Source organism: Miscanthus floridulus, chromosome 8, assembly GCF_019320115.1.
Source record: "Miscanthus floridulus cultivar M001 chromosome 8, ASM1932011v1, whole genome shotgun sequence".
In the NCBI taxonomy this organism is placed as follows: Eukaryota; Viridiplantae; Streptophyta; class Magnoliopsida; order Poales; family Poaceae; genus Miscanthus; species Miscanthus floridulus.
In genome coordinates, this window is record NC_089587.1 from 90,876,944 (window position 1) to 90,892,885 (window position 15,942).

The 15,942-nt window shown below is 47.0% G+C and overlaps 1 protein-coding gene across 1 annotated transcript; it reads right to left on the bottom strand.

The window, feature by feature from the left end:
• Nucleotides 1-13,203: 13,203 nt before the first annotated feature.
• On the bottom strand, nt 13,204-15,342 carry LOC136472912 (exocyst complex component EXO70A1-like). Its single transcript, XM_066470612.1, has one exon. The coding sequence runs from the start codon at nt 15,211-15,213 to the stop codon at nt 13,462-13,464; it is 1,752 nt and encodes a 583-aa protein (XP_066326709.1). The 5' UTR covers nt 15,214-15,342; the 3' UTR covers nt 13,204-13,461.
• Between the last annotated feature and the right edge of the window lie 600 nt (nt 15,343-15,942).

The following is a 15,942-nucleotide window of genomic DNA, read 5'->3' on the forward strand; positions in this document are numbered from 1 at the left end:
TCATGAGATGTACATGCACATCACACCATAAGATGGCTCATCCTCTACCAAGAAGAAAGACAAAGACTTAGCATTCAAGGCTAGCCAAGAAAAGGGCAAAGCAAGGCTTGAGTATGAGAGCTCAAGTGATGATGAAATTGATGATGCAAGTCTTACTCTCATGGTGAGAAGAACCGCCAAGATGCTAAAGAAGCTTAATAAGAGTGGCATCAAGTTTGATGGCAAAAAAAAGAAGTTCTTCACTAGCTGTAGAAGGAAGCCAATCTCGGAGATGGATTGCTATAATTATGGAGAACTTGGTCATCTAGCATACCAATGCATAAAGCACAAGAAAGACAAGTATAAGAACAAGTACAAGTGCAAGAAAAATGATTCAAGTAATGAAGAAGAAGATGAGAAGAAGAAAAACAAGCCATACAAGAAGAAGGATGGCAAGAAGAAGGACTTCCACAAGAAAAAGAAGAATGGCAAGGCATACATCATCGGTGATTGGCTCACGAATATTGATTCATCAAGTTGCTCATCCGATGATGATAGTGATAATGAGAAGGTGGCTTCCATTGTGATTGATCCTTCATCATCTTCACTAACACCACCGCCATCATCCTCTACACACCTATACCTTATGGCCAAGGGTGAACGAAAGGTATCAAATGATGATGATAGTAGTGGTGATGAACATGCTAATGATGATGATAGTGATAGTGATAGTGATGATGATGAATATGAAACACCTTCATATGATGATCTTGTTAAATTGCTAAATCAATATACTAGGATTATTAGAAAGACTAGAGTTAAGAATGACAAGTTAGAAGCTAAGAATAATTCTCTTTTAGCTAAATGTGATATAGCCGAAAAGGCTAGTGTTGAGCTTAGAGAAGCAAATGAAGCTATGCCATCCAAACTCAAGAAGCTCAAATCTTCTAAGAAAGAGCTTAAAGATAAACATGATAAACTTGAGTGGATGCATAAAGAGCTCATTACTAGCCACAATATGCTAAAAGAAGAATATACAACTCTCAAGATAAATCATGATAATTTTGTTATTGCTCAAGAATTTTTATCCAATGAGCCACATGATGCTACTAACGATGTTGTTAAGATTGATATAGCTACATCATGTGATGATTTAATTATTGAGAGCATTGAGTAAGGATCTAGTGGCAAAGGCAAGCAAGTGGTTAAGTCCGATGACTATGATGAGTATATCAAGATCAAGAATGAGAATGAGAAGCTAAAGAAAGATCTTGAGAAGCTATCAACCACCAACACCATTATGCTAGAAACTCTTGATCATGATTGTGACTTGATTCTTAAGAATGAGAAGCTCAGAGAAGAGAACAAGAAACTCAAGGAAGAAAAAAATAATGATACACTCAAGGAAGAGAACAAGAAGCTCAAGTTGGAGAAAGAGCACCTCAAGATTGGATTGAGCAAGTTCACAAGAGGCAAGTATCTTCAAAGTGAGCTACTAATGAACACTATCATGAAGATGGATAAAAGTGGCATTGGGTACTTGGCAAACCAAGAGAAGAAGGCTTAAGCTCAACAACAACAACTCAAGTCAAAGCCAAAGCCAAAGAGGTGTTTTGCGTATGGACAAGAAGGCTACTTTGCCCATGAGTGTCAAACTCCACCACCACAACCCTTGCCTAAGCTTGCTAGACCCTTTGCTTTTAATGCTCATTACATGCTTAGAAAGGACTATAATGGAAAGATTAAAGTTATATTCTTAGGACCTCCCAACAAGAATATGCCTAAGAAAATTTGGGTGGCAAAGTCACTTGTTGAGAAGATGAAGGGCCCTCAACAAGTTTGGGTTCCTAAAGCTTGATCTCTTGTGTGTAGATAAACTACAAGATCGATGGAAGTTATTGGATAATTGATAGTGGTTGCACACAACATATAACCGGTGATCCTCGTATGTTTACCTCACTAGATGAAGAAGTAGATGGACAAGAAAGAATCACATTTAGAGATAATTCAAAGGGCAAAGTTAAAGGATTGGGCAAAGTGGCAATATCAAATGATCATTCAATCTCAAATGTGCTATATGTTGCTTTATTGAGCTTCAACTTGCTATCCGTTGGACAATTGTGTGATCTTGGCTTCCAATGCTTGTTTACCGAGAAAGAAGTTGTTGTATCTAAGAAGGATGAAGATCAAGTGATATTCAAAGGATTTAGATACAACAACCTATATCTAATGGATTTCACCTCCAAAGATATTAATTTGAAGACTTGCCTATTCACCAAAACAACACTTGGGTGGCTATGGCATAGAAGACTTGCTTATGTTGGGATGAGCTCACTCAAGAAGCTAATGAACAATGATTTGGTGAGAGGGTTGAAGGATGTGAAGTTTGAAAAAGACAAGCTTTGTAGTGCATGTCAAGCCAGCAAACAAGTTACAAATACCCATCCTACAAAAGCTTTCATGTCAACCATAAGAGTACTAGAGCTCCTTCACATGGATTTATTTGGACTAACAACATATAAGAGTTTGGGAGGAAATCTTTATTGTCTTGTGATTGTTGATGACTACTCTAGATACACATGGGTATTCTTTATTCATGACAAATCCAAAGTTGCATCATGCTTCAAGAAGTTTGCCAAGAGAGCACAAAATGAGTTTGAAGTAAAGCTCAAGAAAATTAGAAGCGACAATGGGAAAGAATTTGACAACACAAACATTGAAGCCTATTGTGATGAAGTTGGAATCAAGCATGAGGTCTCCGCAATATATACTCCTCAACAAAATGGTATAGTTGAGAGAAAGAACCGGACATTGATCACACTAGCAATAACAATGCTTGATGAGTACAACACTCCTAAAGCTCTATGGGCAGAAGCTATCAACACCGCATGCTATACATCCAACCGTCTATTCCTTCAAAAATTCCTTGGCAAGACACCTTATGAGTTGCTCAATGGGAAGAAGCCGGACGTCTCCTTCTTTAGGGTCTTTGGTTGCAAATGCTACATCTACAAGAAGCAGCAACATCTAGGGAAGTTTTAAAGACGTTGTGATATTGATTTTCTTGTTGGTTACTCATAAAAGTCCAAAGCATATAGAGTATTTAATCATGCCACTAGCTTGGTTGAAGAAACATATGATGTAGAATTTGATGAATCTAATGGCTCCCCAGGAGCACATGAGAATCTTGATGATGTAGGTGATAAACTATTGAGGGAAGCCATGAAGAATATTCTAGTTGGAGACATCAAGCTTAATGATGATGAAGATAATGTACAAGTGATCAATCCACCTTCTTTATCAAATGTGCCACAACATGGTGATAAAGATGGGAGAGTAGAAAATAAAGACACTCATATCTCTCATGAGCAAATGGTGGTATAAGCTCAAGATGTTGATGCTCCACAACCTCCCTCCTAAGTGGGTGATAGAAGAAATTCACTTCTACTACAAGCTTATCCACAAGATCTCATCATAGGGAGTCCATCAAAGGAAGTAATGACTCGCTCTCAAAAGCTTGCTTCATTTGTTGAACATCACTCTTTTGTCTCTTGCTTTGAGCCTACTAAAGTAGAAGAAGCTCTTCAAGATCCTAATTGGATAAATGCCATGCATGAAAAGTTGAACAACTTCACCTGCAATGAAGTTTGGACCCTTGAAGAGTGACCATAAGATGCAAGAGTCATTAGAACAAAGTGGGTTTTCCATAATAAGCAAGATGATCAAGGTGTTGTTGTGAGGAACAAGGCAAGACTAGTTGCAAAAGGGTTCTCTCAAGTTGAAGGTTTGGATTTTGGAGAAACCTTTGCACCGGTTGCAAGACTAGAAGCCATTCGTATCCTCCTTGCATATGCATCACATCATGAAATGAAACTATATCAAATGGATATGAAAAGTGCATTTTTAAATGGCTTTATTAATGAACTAGTCTATGTTGATCAAACTCCTAGGTTTGAAGACCCTAGATATCCTAATCATGTCTATATGTTGTACAAGGTGTTATATGGGCTTAAGCAAGCCCCAAGAGCTTGGTATGAGCGCCTTTGGGACTTGCTCATTGAGAAGGGCTTCACCATTGGGAAGGTTGACACCATACTATTCACCAAGAAGCTTGATGGACATATCTTCATTTGTCAAGTGTATGTTGATGATATCATCTTTGGATCATCAAATAAAGATTCTTGTAAAGAGTTTGGTGAATTGATGTCGAAGGAGTTTGAGATGTCCATGATTGGAGAGCTTACATTCTTTCTTGGTTTTCAAATCAAGCAAATGAGAGAAGGGATTTTCATCTCCCAAGAGAAATACACCAAGGATCTTCTCAAGAGGTTCAAAATGGATGAATGTAAGCCAATCAAGACACCAATGCCAACTAATGGACATCTCGACCTAGATGAGGGAGGTAACACGGTTGATCAAACTCTCTACCGCTCTATGATTGGTAGCTTGTTATATTTAACTGCATCTAGACTCGACATCATGTTTAGTGTGTGTATGTGTGCTAGATTTCAAGCTAATCCTAAGAAAACTCATTTGATTGCTATTAAAAGAATGCTTAGGTATCTTAAGCACACACCAAGCATTAGCCTTTGGTATCCCAAAGGAGCTATATTTGAATTAGTTGGCTATTCCGATTCGGATTATGCCGGTTGCAAAGTTGATAGAAAAAGCACATCCGGAGGGTGCCATTTGCTTGGTAGATCACTTGTGTCTTGGTCCTCCAAGAAACAAAATAGTGTAGCTTTATCCACCGCCAAAGCAGAATACATTGCCGTAGGTGCTTGTTGTGCACAAATACTTTACATGAAACAAACTTTGCTAGACTATGGTGTAGTTCTAGATAAAGTACCTCTTTTGTGTGATAATGAGAGTGCGGTAAAACTTGCTAATAATCCAGTTCAACACTCTCGCACTAAGCACATAGATATCCGCCATCACTTTCTTAAAGATCATGTTGCTAAGAATGATATATCATTAGAAGGTGTAAGGACCGAGGATCAATTGGCGGATATCTTCACTAAATCGCTAGATGAGGCAATATTTTATAGGTTGAGGAATGAGCTCAATGTGCTTGATTTTAGCAACTTCACTAGAAAATGAGCTTGTGTTGTCCCTTGCATTGCATTATAATATACAACATGTTTAATCTTTGGTAATGCATATAGGGCTTGTCTAACATGGTTAAGATAACCACCAAAAAGCGTGTGAAGAAGCTTAACCTTGGATCAAACTTGACAAGCAACTAGAATTACTTTTAAGTATTGCATTGCATATGCATTAATATTGTTTTGTCATTTCTCTTAAAATCACCCTTTTATTGCCTTTTTTCTTAAAAAGAATTATAGTCTAAGGAAAAATATTTTCAAAAAATTGAGGGTTTGAGAGAGGTCACTCACATCAGTCCCAATTGATGTTTATTTGGATCTTATTGAAGTTGGGACTCGATTGGGAACAGGCAGCACGAAGAACCTTGAAGAATTGCTAAAAAGGAGTGACCGGATGCCGGACTGGACTTTGCTCCCCTGCGTTCGGTCAGTTCATAGGAGGTGAACTATGCTATGAAGGAGTGACAGGACTCTGCTGTTCAGCGTTCGGTCAGAAGGTGATCCCGTGTTCAGTCAAGCGAAGAAGATGAAGTCAGGATCGACTGGACTTTAGCTACGTTCAGTCAGTGGTGGTTGGACACGTCCAGTCGTGATTCTAGAGGTTTTGGACCTCTTTGGAATCAACCATACTCTAGGTGGCAGTGTTCGATCATTGCCACCGGAGCGTCCTGTCAGTTGAAATTGTGCGGGTTCAGGACTTCTTCTCCGTTTCCTTTTCTATCTCCTTGGGGGACCCCTTATAACCAAATCCATCGCGCCATGACCTAATCCATCCCTCAAGCTAGCCACACCGACATCGTCGAGTTCAGAGTCATTGCAATCCATCGCTTGTCGCGCCGCCCTAATCTCGAGCTGTCGTACCATCCTCCCTGCGCCATACTACTTTGCAGTCGGCGAGCTTGTGCCTGCAGTGCCGCCCGTGCGCCACCGTGCTGCATCTCCATGCCTACGCCATCCATGCCCACACCCACACCGTAGCTCGCCCGTGCCATGCTCTAGCACCACCGTCGTGCCCATGCCCTAGCCCACGCTAGTGCCTCCCCTACCACATTGCTTCATGCGCTAATGCCCACATCACCTCTCCACAGCCGATCCACTGTGCATTGCTAACCCTAGCCTCGCATTGCTGATCCAGTGGTTCCCCGATTCGTTCCTCTTCTCGTCGATTCGCCGGTTCATCAGGTAGCAAGCCCTTGTTTTCTATTTCATATCTAATGCTTGCTTCTTAGGGTTTCGCATCTCTAAATATATTGTAATTATTCATATATCCAATCTATTCTATCGTGTAGCGAGTCGGTGTTTCTAAGGTCACTTTGGTAGTTGGCAGTCAACTTAAGGCCAAGCTCATGAGTATGGATCGAGGCTAAGCCTCGGAAGTGATAGTTGGTAGTTGATTCTTGTTAGTGTAGTTGTTCTATTCAGCTCCATCAGATGGCTCGCATCAAGAACATTGAATGTGGTCCCGGTGATGAGGATCCAAGGCCCCTACCTCGCCTGTCTTCTGAGTCAAAAGGCAAGGCGACGAAGAAGTTTGCAATGAAGAAGCGCAAGTATCCAGATGCTAATATAGCTAGAGTAGCCACAGTTATAGCTGTCGCAGAGCATGTAAAGGCAAGAGGTGATAGGAGTGGTGTAGTCATTATAGATCAGCTTTCATCAGCTTAGAGGGCCGCTGTCCAGGAGGTTGAGCGTCGTCATGGTGGTCCAGCTGGGACAACCATGGTTGGAGGACGATGTGTCGCTATTGATGAGAGTCAGCCTCAGGGGGGTCACAGCAGGAGCCACAGCCAGTAGAGCAGACTCAGGAGGGAGTGTAGTCCGAGGAGACAGAGATAGCACCTTAGACATAGTTATGCCGCTCTAGTCATACTCATACCTAGGTGACACCGAGGGCAGAGACACAATGGAGGGGTTCGCATCCATCACCTAGACCACAGGGTCCGCCTCCAGTGACTCACTTGGATTTGAGGGCTGCCACGACCAAGCAGGTGCAGCAGCTTAGGTTTGTTCAGTTTGAGGAGTGGTTTCCACTAAGGCAGGATGAGTGTGCATTAGAGGGCTTCTACACACCACTACAGGAGGATTTTTATTATGCATATCTTAACAATGGGGCTGTATTCAGATCATAGAGGGTGTGCAACATTGAGTCCATTATAGTAGCAGCTGGAGAGCATATTCGCCCTTACCTATCCTACTTGCTAGGGCTGACAGACTTACTTGGACAAACAGGCTTATATGTTCCATCTTGGATCTGTGAGTTCTATGCTACACTTTGGATTGACCCACAACACAAATTTATACACTTTGCATTCAGAGGCAGAGATTATAGGCTGATGAGCTTCAGGGTCAGACAGATTCTCAAGCTTTAGGAGTAGCTTGTCTGGCTACATGAGGTTTGCTATGGATAGACATCGCCTCCTAGATGCCCTCATGGTGGTATGGTGCCTCCTACAGATTTGGTCCGCTATTACTTCATAGAGCCATTCAGTGAGGGGTCGAGCAGGACACCTAGTGATCTTACTCCTACAGCTAGAGTGCTTAATGCTATTATGAGGAGAACCCTGCTTCCGAGGATGGGATATCGCGAGGGCTTGACTCGCATACAGTTATGGCTACTGAACTCTCTGATGCAACAGACTGTATTTGATATTTAGGATCTCCTACTGTTAGAGATGGAGGATACTATTGCAGAGGGGTTCAGAGAGGTCACCGATAGTTGCCCTATGCCCACTAGATTACTTTTCTGATACATAGGGCAGTTACTGTGAGGCCACCTAAGATGTTAGCAGAGTACAGTGGTGCTACTACAGATTTCCCTATATACAACATGACTCAGATGCTCTGCCACAGTGCAGTGAGGACACCTAGTCAGCCATGTCGTTGTCTAGAGGTGCCAGAGACTATAGCCCAGCAGGACGAGACCATTAGGGGTATAGCAGCTATAGAGGAGGAGCAGTTAAATGCTCAGCATGAGGAGATGGTCGAGAGCGACCCCAGTGATAGCTCAGATGATGACTACTAGGCTATTCCTCAGATGCCTCCACAACGACATGACCATGAGGCCGATAGCTCCAATTCTGCTCCACCTACACCACAAATAGACCCTGCTCTACTCACTATCCTTGAGCAGATGAGGTAGGATTAGGCTCGCCAGGCCTAGGAGATCGCTGCTACTTTTGCATAGTTCAGACCAGGTAGGATGAGTTTTAGCGATAGCAGCAGGCGATCCAACAGTAGCAGCAGCAGGCTATATAGCAGCAGTAGTAGGCCATGCATCAGTAGTAGCTTCTCATGCAGCAGCAGTTTCTCGGGTTTATGCAGCATGTTGTGATAGCTATTGGGGCTCCACCGCCACAGCCTTCACCCTAGATTAGCCAGCCTGCCACTACTTCTACGACTCCAGCTTTACAGCCCGGTGGGCTTCAGAGTTAGGAACAGCCACCAGCATAGTTTTCTTCACCTACAGAGCAGGTGTCCTAGTGGTTTGACTCACTAGTGCTAGCCCCACAGTTCACTCTTTTTCAAACGGGCTTCACATCGGCTCAGACTTCCTTGCTGCTTGTGCCAGAAACTATAATCTCTAAGAGCCTTGGTGCTACTTTTAGTGAGTTGACAGGGCAGCCTACTTCGCCATATCTTCATGTCCTAGGTCCTTCCACAGTTGCACCTATTACTAGGACTATAGAGATACTCCCTTCTTTAGTTGCATCATCAGAGCCACCTGCTACAGTCATACCTGTAGAGTCTCAGGCCACACCAGTCCCTGATCTGACCCAGACTGCTTTAGCATCACTTCTAGCTATAGAGGGTATGATAGCTCAGAGCTCAGGATCAGATGATGATGGCACATAGTTCTAGCTCGCTCCTTATACCTCAGCGCCTGACTCATCCGCTGCAGCCCCACCGACCGACCCTTAGATTTTGGTGTTTGACGCCAAAGGGGGAGAGGGATTGAGTATGTTAGACTTAGGGAGAGCGACTTATCTAGGGGGAGTTTAGCTTATCTATTACATTGGGGTTTTATGTATGATACACTATTACGCATTCATGTGTTTACTTTCATGCATCGAACTATATTTATGTGATAGTGATATCTACGTGATCGTGATAGTTATGTGATATTTGACATGTGTGCTCTCTACTTTGAATTATTTATATGTCATATCACTTGTGTTATGCTCATTTGCTTTGCTTCCATGTTTTACTCCGATGCAAATGAGCTTTATTACTTGTACTCATGTTTATTTCATATCTTTAGAGTACATTATGTTGGCTTGGGTCATATAAGCTTGCCTAACTCTTTTGTTCTTATTGTCAAAAGCATATATGAACCAAGCATGTTAAAAAGCTCATCTCTTTCACATACTTGAGGTTATATTGTCATCAATCACCAAAAAGAGAGAGATTGAAAGCATCTAGGCCCCTAGTTGGGTTTTAGTGATTAATGACAATACGTGAATACTATGACTAACATGTGTTTTGTAGATGCAATTAAGTTAGGTCATGATAATGGCAATTGATTGGGCAATCATGGTTGTCATGCCCCTACGACGGAAATCATTTCAGTTTTCAAAGGATGGATGACAAGGTTAAGGATGGACTAGTTCTAAGTGTCGTTTGGAGTTGGAGAGACACTTAGAGTAGTTTAGGACTTTGTTTTTTTTCCTTTGGCCGTACTATTAAGGGGGGTATGAATGGGTAGCTTGACCTAGGTGAGTCTAGTGGGTTAGGTGTGGTGCACACTTGCTAAATCTAGCACTAGGTAGCTCCTAAAAAGCTCTTAGATTAATTGGAGTGAACTTCATTCACATATGATTACGAGTTGAAAGTGAATGGAGGGTCAAATGTTGACCGAACGCTAGTTTCGGTGTGACCAGACGCTGGTCAGGTTTTGGCTATTGACCGAACGTTGAGCAGTAAAGGTCGACTCCAGTATGGGTCTAGAGAGGGAAAATCCTGATCGGACGTGTCCGATCAGTGCTGATCAGACACTGGTCAGGTTCCGGCTACTGACCGAACGCTGAGCAGCAAAGTGATCGGACACTGGGTTCCAGCGTCCGATCAACATCAGTAAGGTTCTAGAGGGTAGTTTTTGTGACTGGACATGTTCGGTCACAACTTAACTCCTCGGCTACGGGGAGAACTGACCGGAGCATCCGGTCACCTTGACCGAAGCGTCCGGTCACCCCGTAGAGGCACATAACGGTTTATTTTATATGAGGGGTTATAAATACTTCCTCTATTCACTCATGGAACACCTTTTGCTCATTCCAACAGCTGAGAAACACCCTTGAGAGTGCCAAGAAGAGCAAGGTCCTAGTGAGGTGATTGAGATTTGAGAATCCAAGAGAGAGGCCTCATTAGTGAAAGCAAGAGTAGCAAAGTGTGCATCCACCCTTCTCATTAGTCTTATCACGGTCAAGTGAGAGTTCATGCTTGTTACTCTTGGTGATCGCCATCACCTAGATGGCTTGGTAGTGATTGGGAGCTTAGTGATCATCCAGTGGTTGTGGGTGATTCACCATGATGGAGTGTCAAAGAATCAACCCGTAGAGAGTACTTGATCCTTACACGGATCAAGGGGGAGCTACACCCTTGCGCGGGTGCTCCAATGAGGACTAGTGGGGAGTGGCGACTCTCTAGTACCTCGGTAAAATATCGCCGTGTTCCACCTTCAATCTTTACTTTGAGCATTTCCTTTGAGCAATTCAATTCTTATCTTTATATTCATAGAATTGCCATGCTAGAGTAGGATTGGAACATAGGTTGCTAAACTTTTGTGCGATAGAACAATAGAAACACTTTTTAGGCACAAAGGGTGAAGTGGGCTAACCGTAGGGTTTAATTATTGCAAAAAATTTTAGAATTAGCCCAATTCACTTCCCTCTTGGGCATCTTGATCCTTTCAATGAGGGGTGGGGATCTCGTCAATGGCGGTGGAGTGATGGGAAGGAGTAGCCTTCTCCACCCTCATGACATTGGAAGCCCGCCATGCATCACGAAGGCGAATCAGCTCCTCGCGATGACGAAGCAACTGAGCCGACGAAGCTTGGTCAATGGAGTCCAGATTCACAGGTGAGGTTGGCTCTTGAGAGGACGAGGATGTTGAGCCCTTCCCAGCGCTTCGCGGGGAGTGGTTAGCCACGACTCTCCCGCTAGGGGTGGCAGACACCGCCGACGAGGAAGTCAAAGGTGGTTCACCCGTCCGGTCACCCGATACGCTCATCCTTGGATCCAACTGACTTAGGCAGTATTTTATTCAAGAGTTAAATGCACCAAAGGTCCATTAACCTATGAGGAGGTTTCAGTTAGGTCTATCAACTTTCAAAGTGGCGTTTTGGGTCCATAAAATTTGTATGGCGTATCACTTAAGTCCATATCCCTTCACACAGGCTTCTTATGCTGATGTGGCATGTTGACTTGTCCAACTGAAGTAGCTCTTGACCCTTCATTTCATCAAACACGTTATGGGTGCGCGCGCGAGGACGTCGCCGCCACAGCCACACGGGCGAGCGAGCAGGCCCACGCGTTATTCGAGTTCTCGGTGAGCCTCCAGAGCACCCACGTCGCCCTCTCCTTGGCCGCCTCACTGCTGGCGCCTACGTCAAGGACATGAACCACGGGCACGATGATGCCAACGATGACCAAATTTCCCCTATACGCATCGGACCCGACGATCACCGAGACCGCCTCCAGGGCTCCTCTTGGACGTGGGTATTCGGGCACTCAAGTAGCGCTATGAGGACGTCGACACCGTCCGCGACATCGGACGCCATGACACGAACACACTTCTTGTCGTCGTGCAGCACCTCAATGAGCGTGACCGTGACCTCCCTCCGCATCTCGAAGCCGCCGACCCTAGGCCTGGCGAAGAGGTCGTCGCGGCTGGCCCCGGCGCTGGGGCGCAGAACCACCAGTGACTGTGCCCACGACAACACGCCCGACGTGTAAACCTCGTCCAGCCGAGCTACGTGTGCGTCGAGGGCTGCAGCTAGGATGTCGAGGTCGCTGCGTCGCTGCAACTTGCCGCCGCCCCCGGCTCCGCGGCACCAGCTCTCGCACCTCCTGGGCGGCCACCGCAACGTCCCGCAAGAGGGTCGTGGACGCGTCGCACTAGTCGTCGCCGTTCTCGTCGCCGGGAGGGGGAGGACGGTGATGTCGGCGAGGCAGGCCTGGAGCCGACTGAGTCGGTCCCTGATGAGCTGCCACTTGAGCGGGAGCAATGTCGCGGACAAGGAAGCGGAGACCAACGAACTGATGGCGTCCAGCGCCTCTACCAGGCACCGCTACTCATGCGCCCGCGTGGCCGCAGCGGTGGTGGCTCCTGCTCAGCGCCCTTATGTGTTTGACAAAATAAAGGGTCAAGGGCTGCTTCATTTGGACAAGTTAGCAGGCCACGTCAGCGTAAGAAGCCTACATGGAGGGATATGGACCTAAGTGATACGCTATACAAAATTTGTGGACCCAAAAAACCACTTTAAAAGTTGATGGATCTAACTGAAACCTTCTCACAAGTTTATGGACCTCTGGTGCATTTAACTCTTTATTGAATCCCACCTTACTTGGGTGGTGTTTAAATCCAGGGAGTAAAGTTTAGAGATGTCACATCGGGTGTTACATCGGGATGTTATATGGGAGTGTTCGGATAGTAATAATGAAACAAATTACAGAAGTCCTCAGTAATCCGTGAGACGAATTCATTAAGCCTAAGTAATCCGCCATTAGCACATGTTTACTGTAGCACCACACTATCAAATCATGGACTAATTAGGCTTAAAAAATCCATCTCGTAAATTAGTCGTAATCTGTGTAATTAATTATTTTTTAATCTATATTTAATACTCCATATATATATATATATAGATAGATAGATATTCGATGAGATAAGATAGAGAGTAAACTGTTGTAGTCGGTAAAGATACATTACTGATCATGTGTCACTCGAACACCCGACACATGGCTGGCCAGACCAAACCTGCAAACCACCAGTTGAGCCACCTCGTTGATCATGGCCTGATTGGCAAACCAGGCATAGCATACGTTAGCTAATGCTCAGGTCCTGAAGATTTTCATTTTTAAGTTCCCTAATAACCACCGAAAATCATGAAGCAGCGGGAAACAGAGTTTTTTTTTTTTCTGCGAACGAGCGAAAATCACAGTAGGATATATACACTCCCAAATTTGATGTGTATTTACATCTGTCTGTAAGTGTAATATGTGGTTTGATTGACGTGAAAATAGGCAAAGGAACCTAGTAGAAGAGAGGAAAAATCAAAATCTACAGCATCGAATTATCATGAGATTGGAGCCCAAACACCAGGAATTCACGATGCACGCACGTGCCAAACTCCCGATGGATGGTGAATTGCTCCGGTGATCACCACCTGACAAACTTCTGCGCGCCTTCGAAGAAGTCCAGCATGTAGTCCTCGAGGTCCTCGAGGCTGCACTTGACGTGCCTCGCCGGGTGCCGGCTGCCCTGCCCGAGGAACGCCCGGTACGCCGGGATGAGCCGCTCCGACACCGCGATGCGCAGCTCCTCCCGGAGCTGGGCGTCCGCCACCTTCCACGCCGTCTGCGTCCGGTACAGCTCCTGGAACGCCGCGTTGAAGCTCTTCGCCGACGGGCCCGACGGCGCCCTGTGCCCTGCCGGTGGCCTCGCCGCCGCGCCGTCGTCCCTCCTTAGCTGGGACAGCACGGCGGTCCAGGAAGCCCGGAGGTAACCCGTCTCGTACTGCCGGATCTGGCCGCGGTGCCGCCGGAGCCAGTCGTCGCCGACGAGCTCGCGCAGCGGCGGCGACTCCCGCACCTTCTGCACCACGTAGTAGAGGTTGTTCATCAGGAAGATGTTCTGCAGCCCGGCGTCGTCGTACAGCCGGGACTTGTCGTCGATGTTGCGCAGCAGCAGCGTGAGCAGCTCGCGGAGGCAGCGCGCGGACGGCGTCGAGGCTGCGGTGCCGTCGGCGGCGGCGGTGGCTGTGTCGTCGAGGCCGGCGTCGCCGAGGACCGCGTCCAGGGTGCCGCGGCAGTCGGCGAGGAGGCCGCAGTAGTTGAGGACGTAGCGGGTCATGGGGTGGATCTCCCCGCCGTGGACGGGCTTCCGAGACGCCTCGCCGTGGATGGCGTGGCTGAACTCCTCGATGGTGTGGCGCACAGTGGAGCCCAGCTGCTGGACGGTGCTCGAGACCTCGCCCGCGAAGAATTCGCGAGCGGCGTCGTCCGAGAAGAGCGCCTCCAGCTCCGGCCGCACGTCGGCGAGCGCCTCGTACATGCCGAGCGTGCGGTACAGCTTCTCGGTGGTGCGCAGCGACACGGCGACCGCGTCCGCGAAGGCGAGCAGCTGCAGGACGCAGCCCCTGGCGACGTCGGCGAAGCACTCGTTGCCGAGGTCCTCGTCCGACGCGAAGACCTCGTCGCAGAGCCGGCGTTCGTCCGCGAGGAAGGTCCTGACCACGGCCCTCATGGCGTGGCTCCACCGCCGCATCCTCTGGTCGAGCGCCGACCACTCCATCCTGAGGACCTCCTCGATGGCGACGGCCTCGACGCCGAGGACCGCCACGGACTCCGCGAGCGCATCGCGGCGGGCGGACACGTACACCTGCGCGAGCTCCGGCCCGTACCCGGCGCGCAGCATGCGGGCCGCGACGGCGCCCACGTATGCCGCGGCGGTCGGGGAGAGCGTGCCGTCGTGGCGCGGGGACGCATCAGGCGTCGCGTCGCCGAGGTCGTCCGACAACAGCGAGAGGCGCCGCAGAGAGGGAGAGGAGGAAGAGAGCAGGGACCGCGCCTCCTCCTCCAGGCGCGGCATGGCGGCGTGCACGGCGGCGGCGGCGCGGGCAGAGCGACCGGACGCGGCGATGGCGTCGTCGACGGCGTACAGGTAGTCAGCGATCATGCCGCCGGACGACGGCGACGAGGAGTTGCCCCGGAGGATGACCTCCTCCGCGGCGGCGATCTCCTCTTCTAGCTCTTCTTGATCGTCAACAGCGCCGGACGCCTCCTCCTCGCCTGTCTCCGGAGAGGAGAGCGAGTGCAAGCGCGGGCCGAAGGTGGACAGGAAGTGCATCATGTCGTCGGCGGCGTTCTTGGACATAGCCAGGCTCTTCAAGATCTGCTTGGCGGCTGCCATGACCCTCTCCTGCCCAGCGTCCTCCGGCGACACGCGCTCGATGGACGCAGTCGCCGTGGGAACACAAGAAGCAAGCTTTCTCTTCCTCCTTCCTCGTCGCCGAGGCTCTGGAATGATTCTAGAGGTGAAAGTCTGTTACGCCGAAAAGATCTTGGTCGTAATTTATAGTACTTGCCTTTCATTTCTAAATAAATATAGTAATCAGAATAATTTCTTTCCTTTGACATCTTTGCTTGCGTACTCTAAAAAAAACTACTCCGTACTACAGCACTTGTGAACCAGAGGATTTAGACCGTGTCAAGTGAATGCAAGTATCGCTTGTCAGTTTGAGAAGTCGTGGATGAAAAAAATAAAACATACGGGTGTGTTCTATTGGAGGAGAATAGCCTCGTCGACGTGTAGATGTCCACGGCAGCAGAACGACCTCGACATCAGCCTGTTCGTTAGTCGGTTTCTAGACTAATAAATACTGTTTTATTGTAAGAGAAAAATATTATATCATGACGGATAAGTTCTGACCGAAACCAGCCAGCGAACATGTTGAATATGCAATTCGACTCGACTAGAAGATGCAGACGGCTGCAGGTGCTCAGCAAGTTTTACCGGATGCGGTTGTGAAAACTTCGTAGCAATTTCACTGAGTTTGGACTTCGGAAGTTCGGAGCATACAGACACCATTTTTAAAAAGCACCATAGATGTCGACGTCTACATACACTCAGCCTGTACTA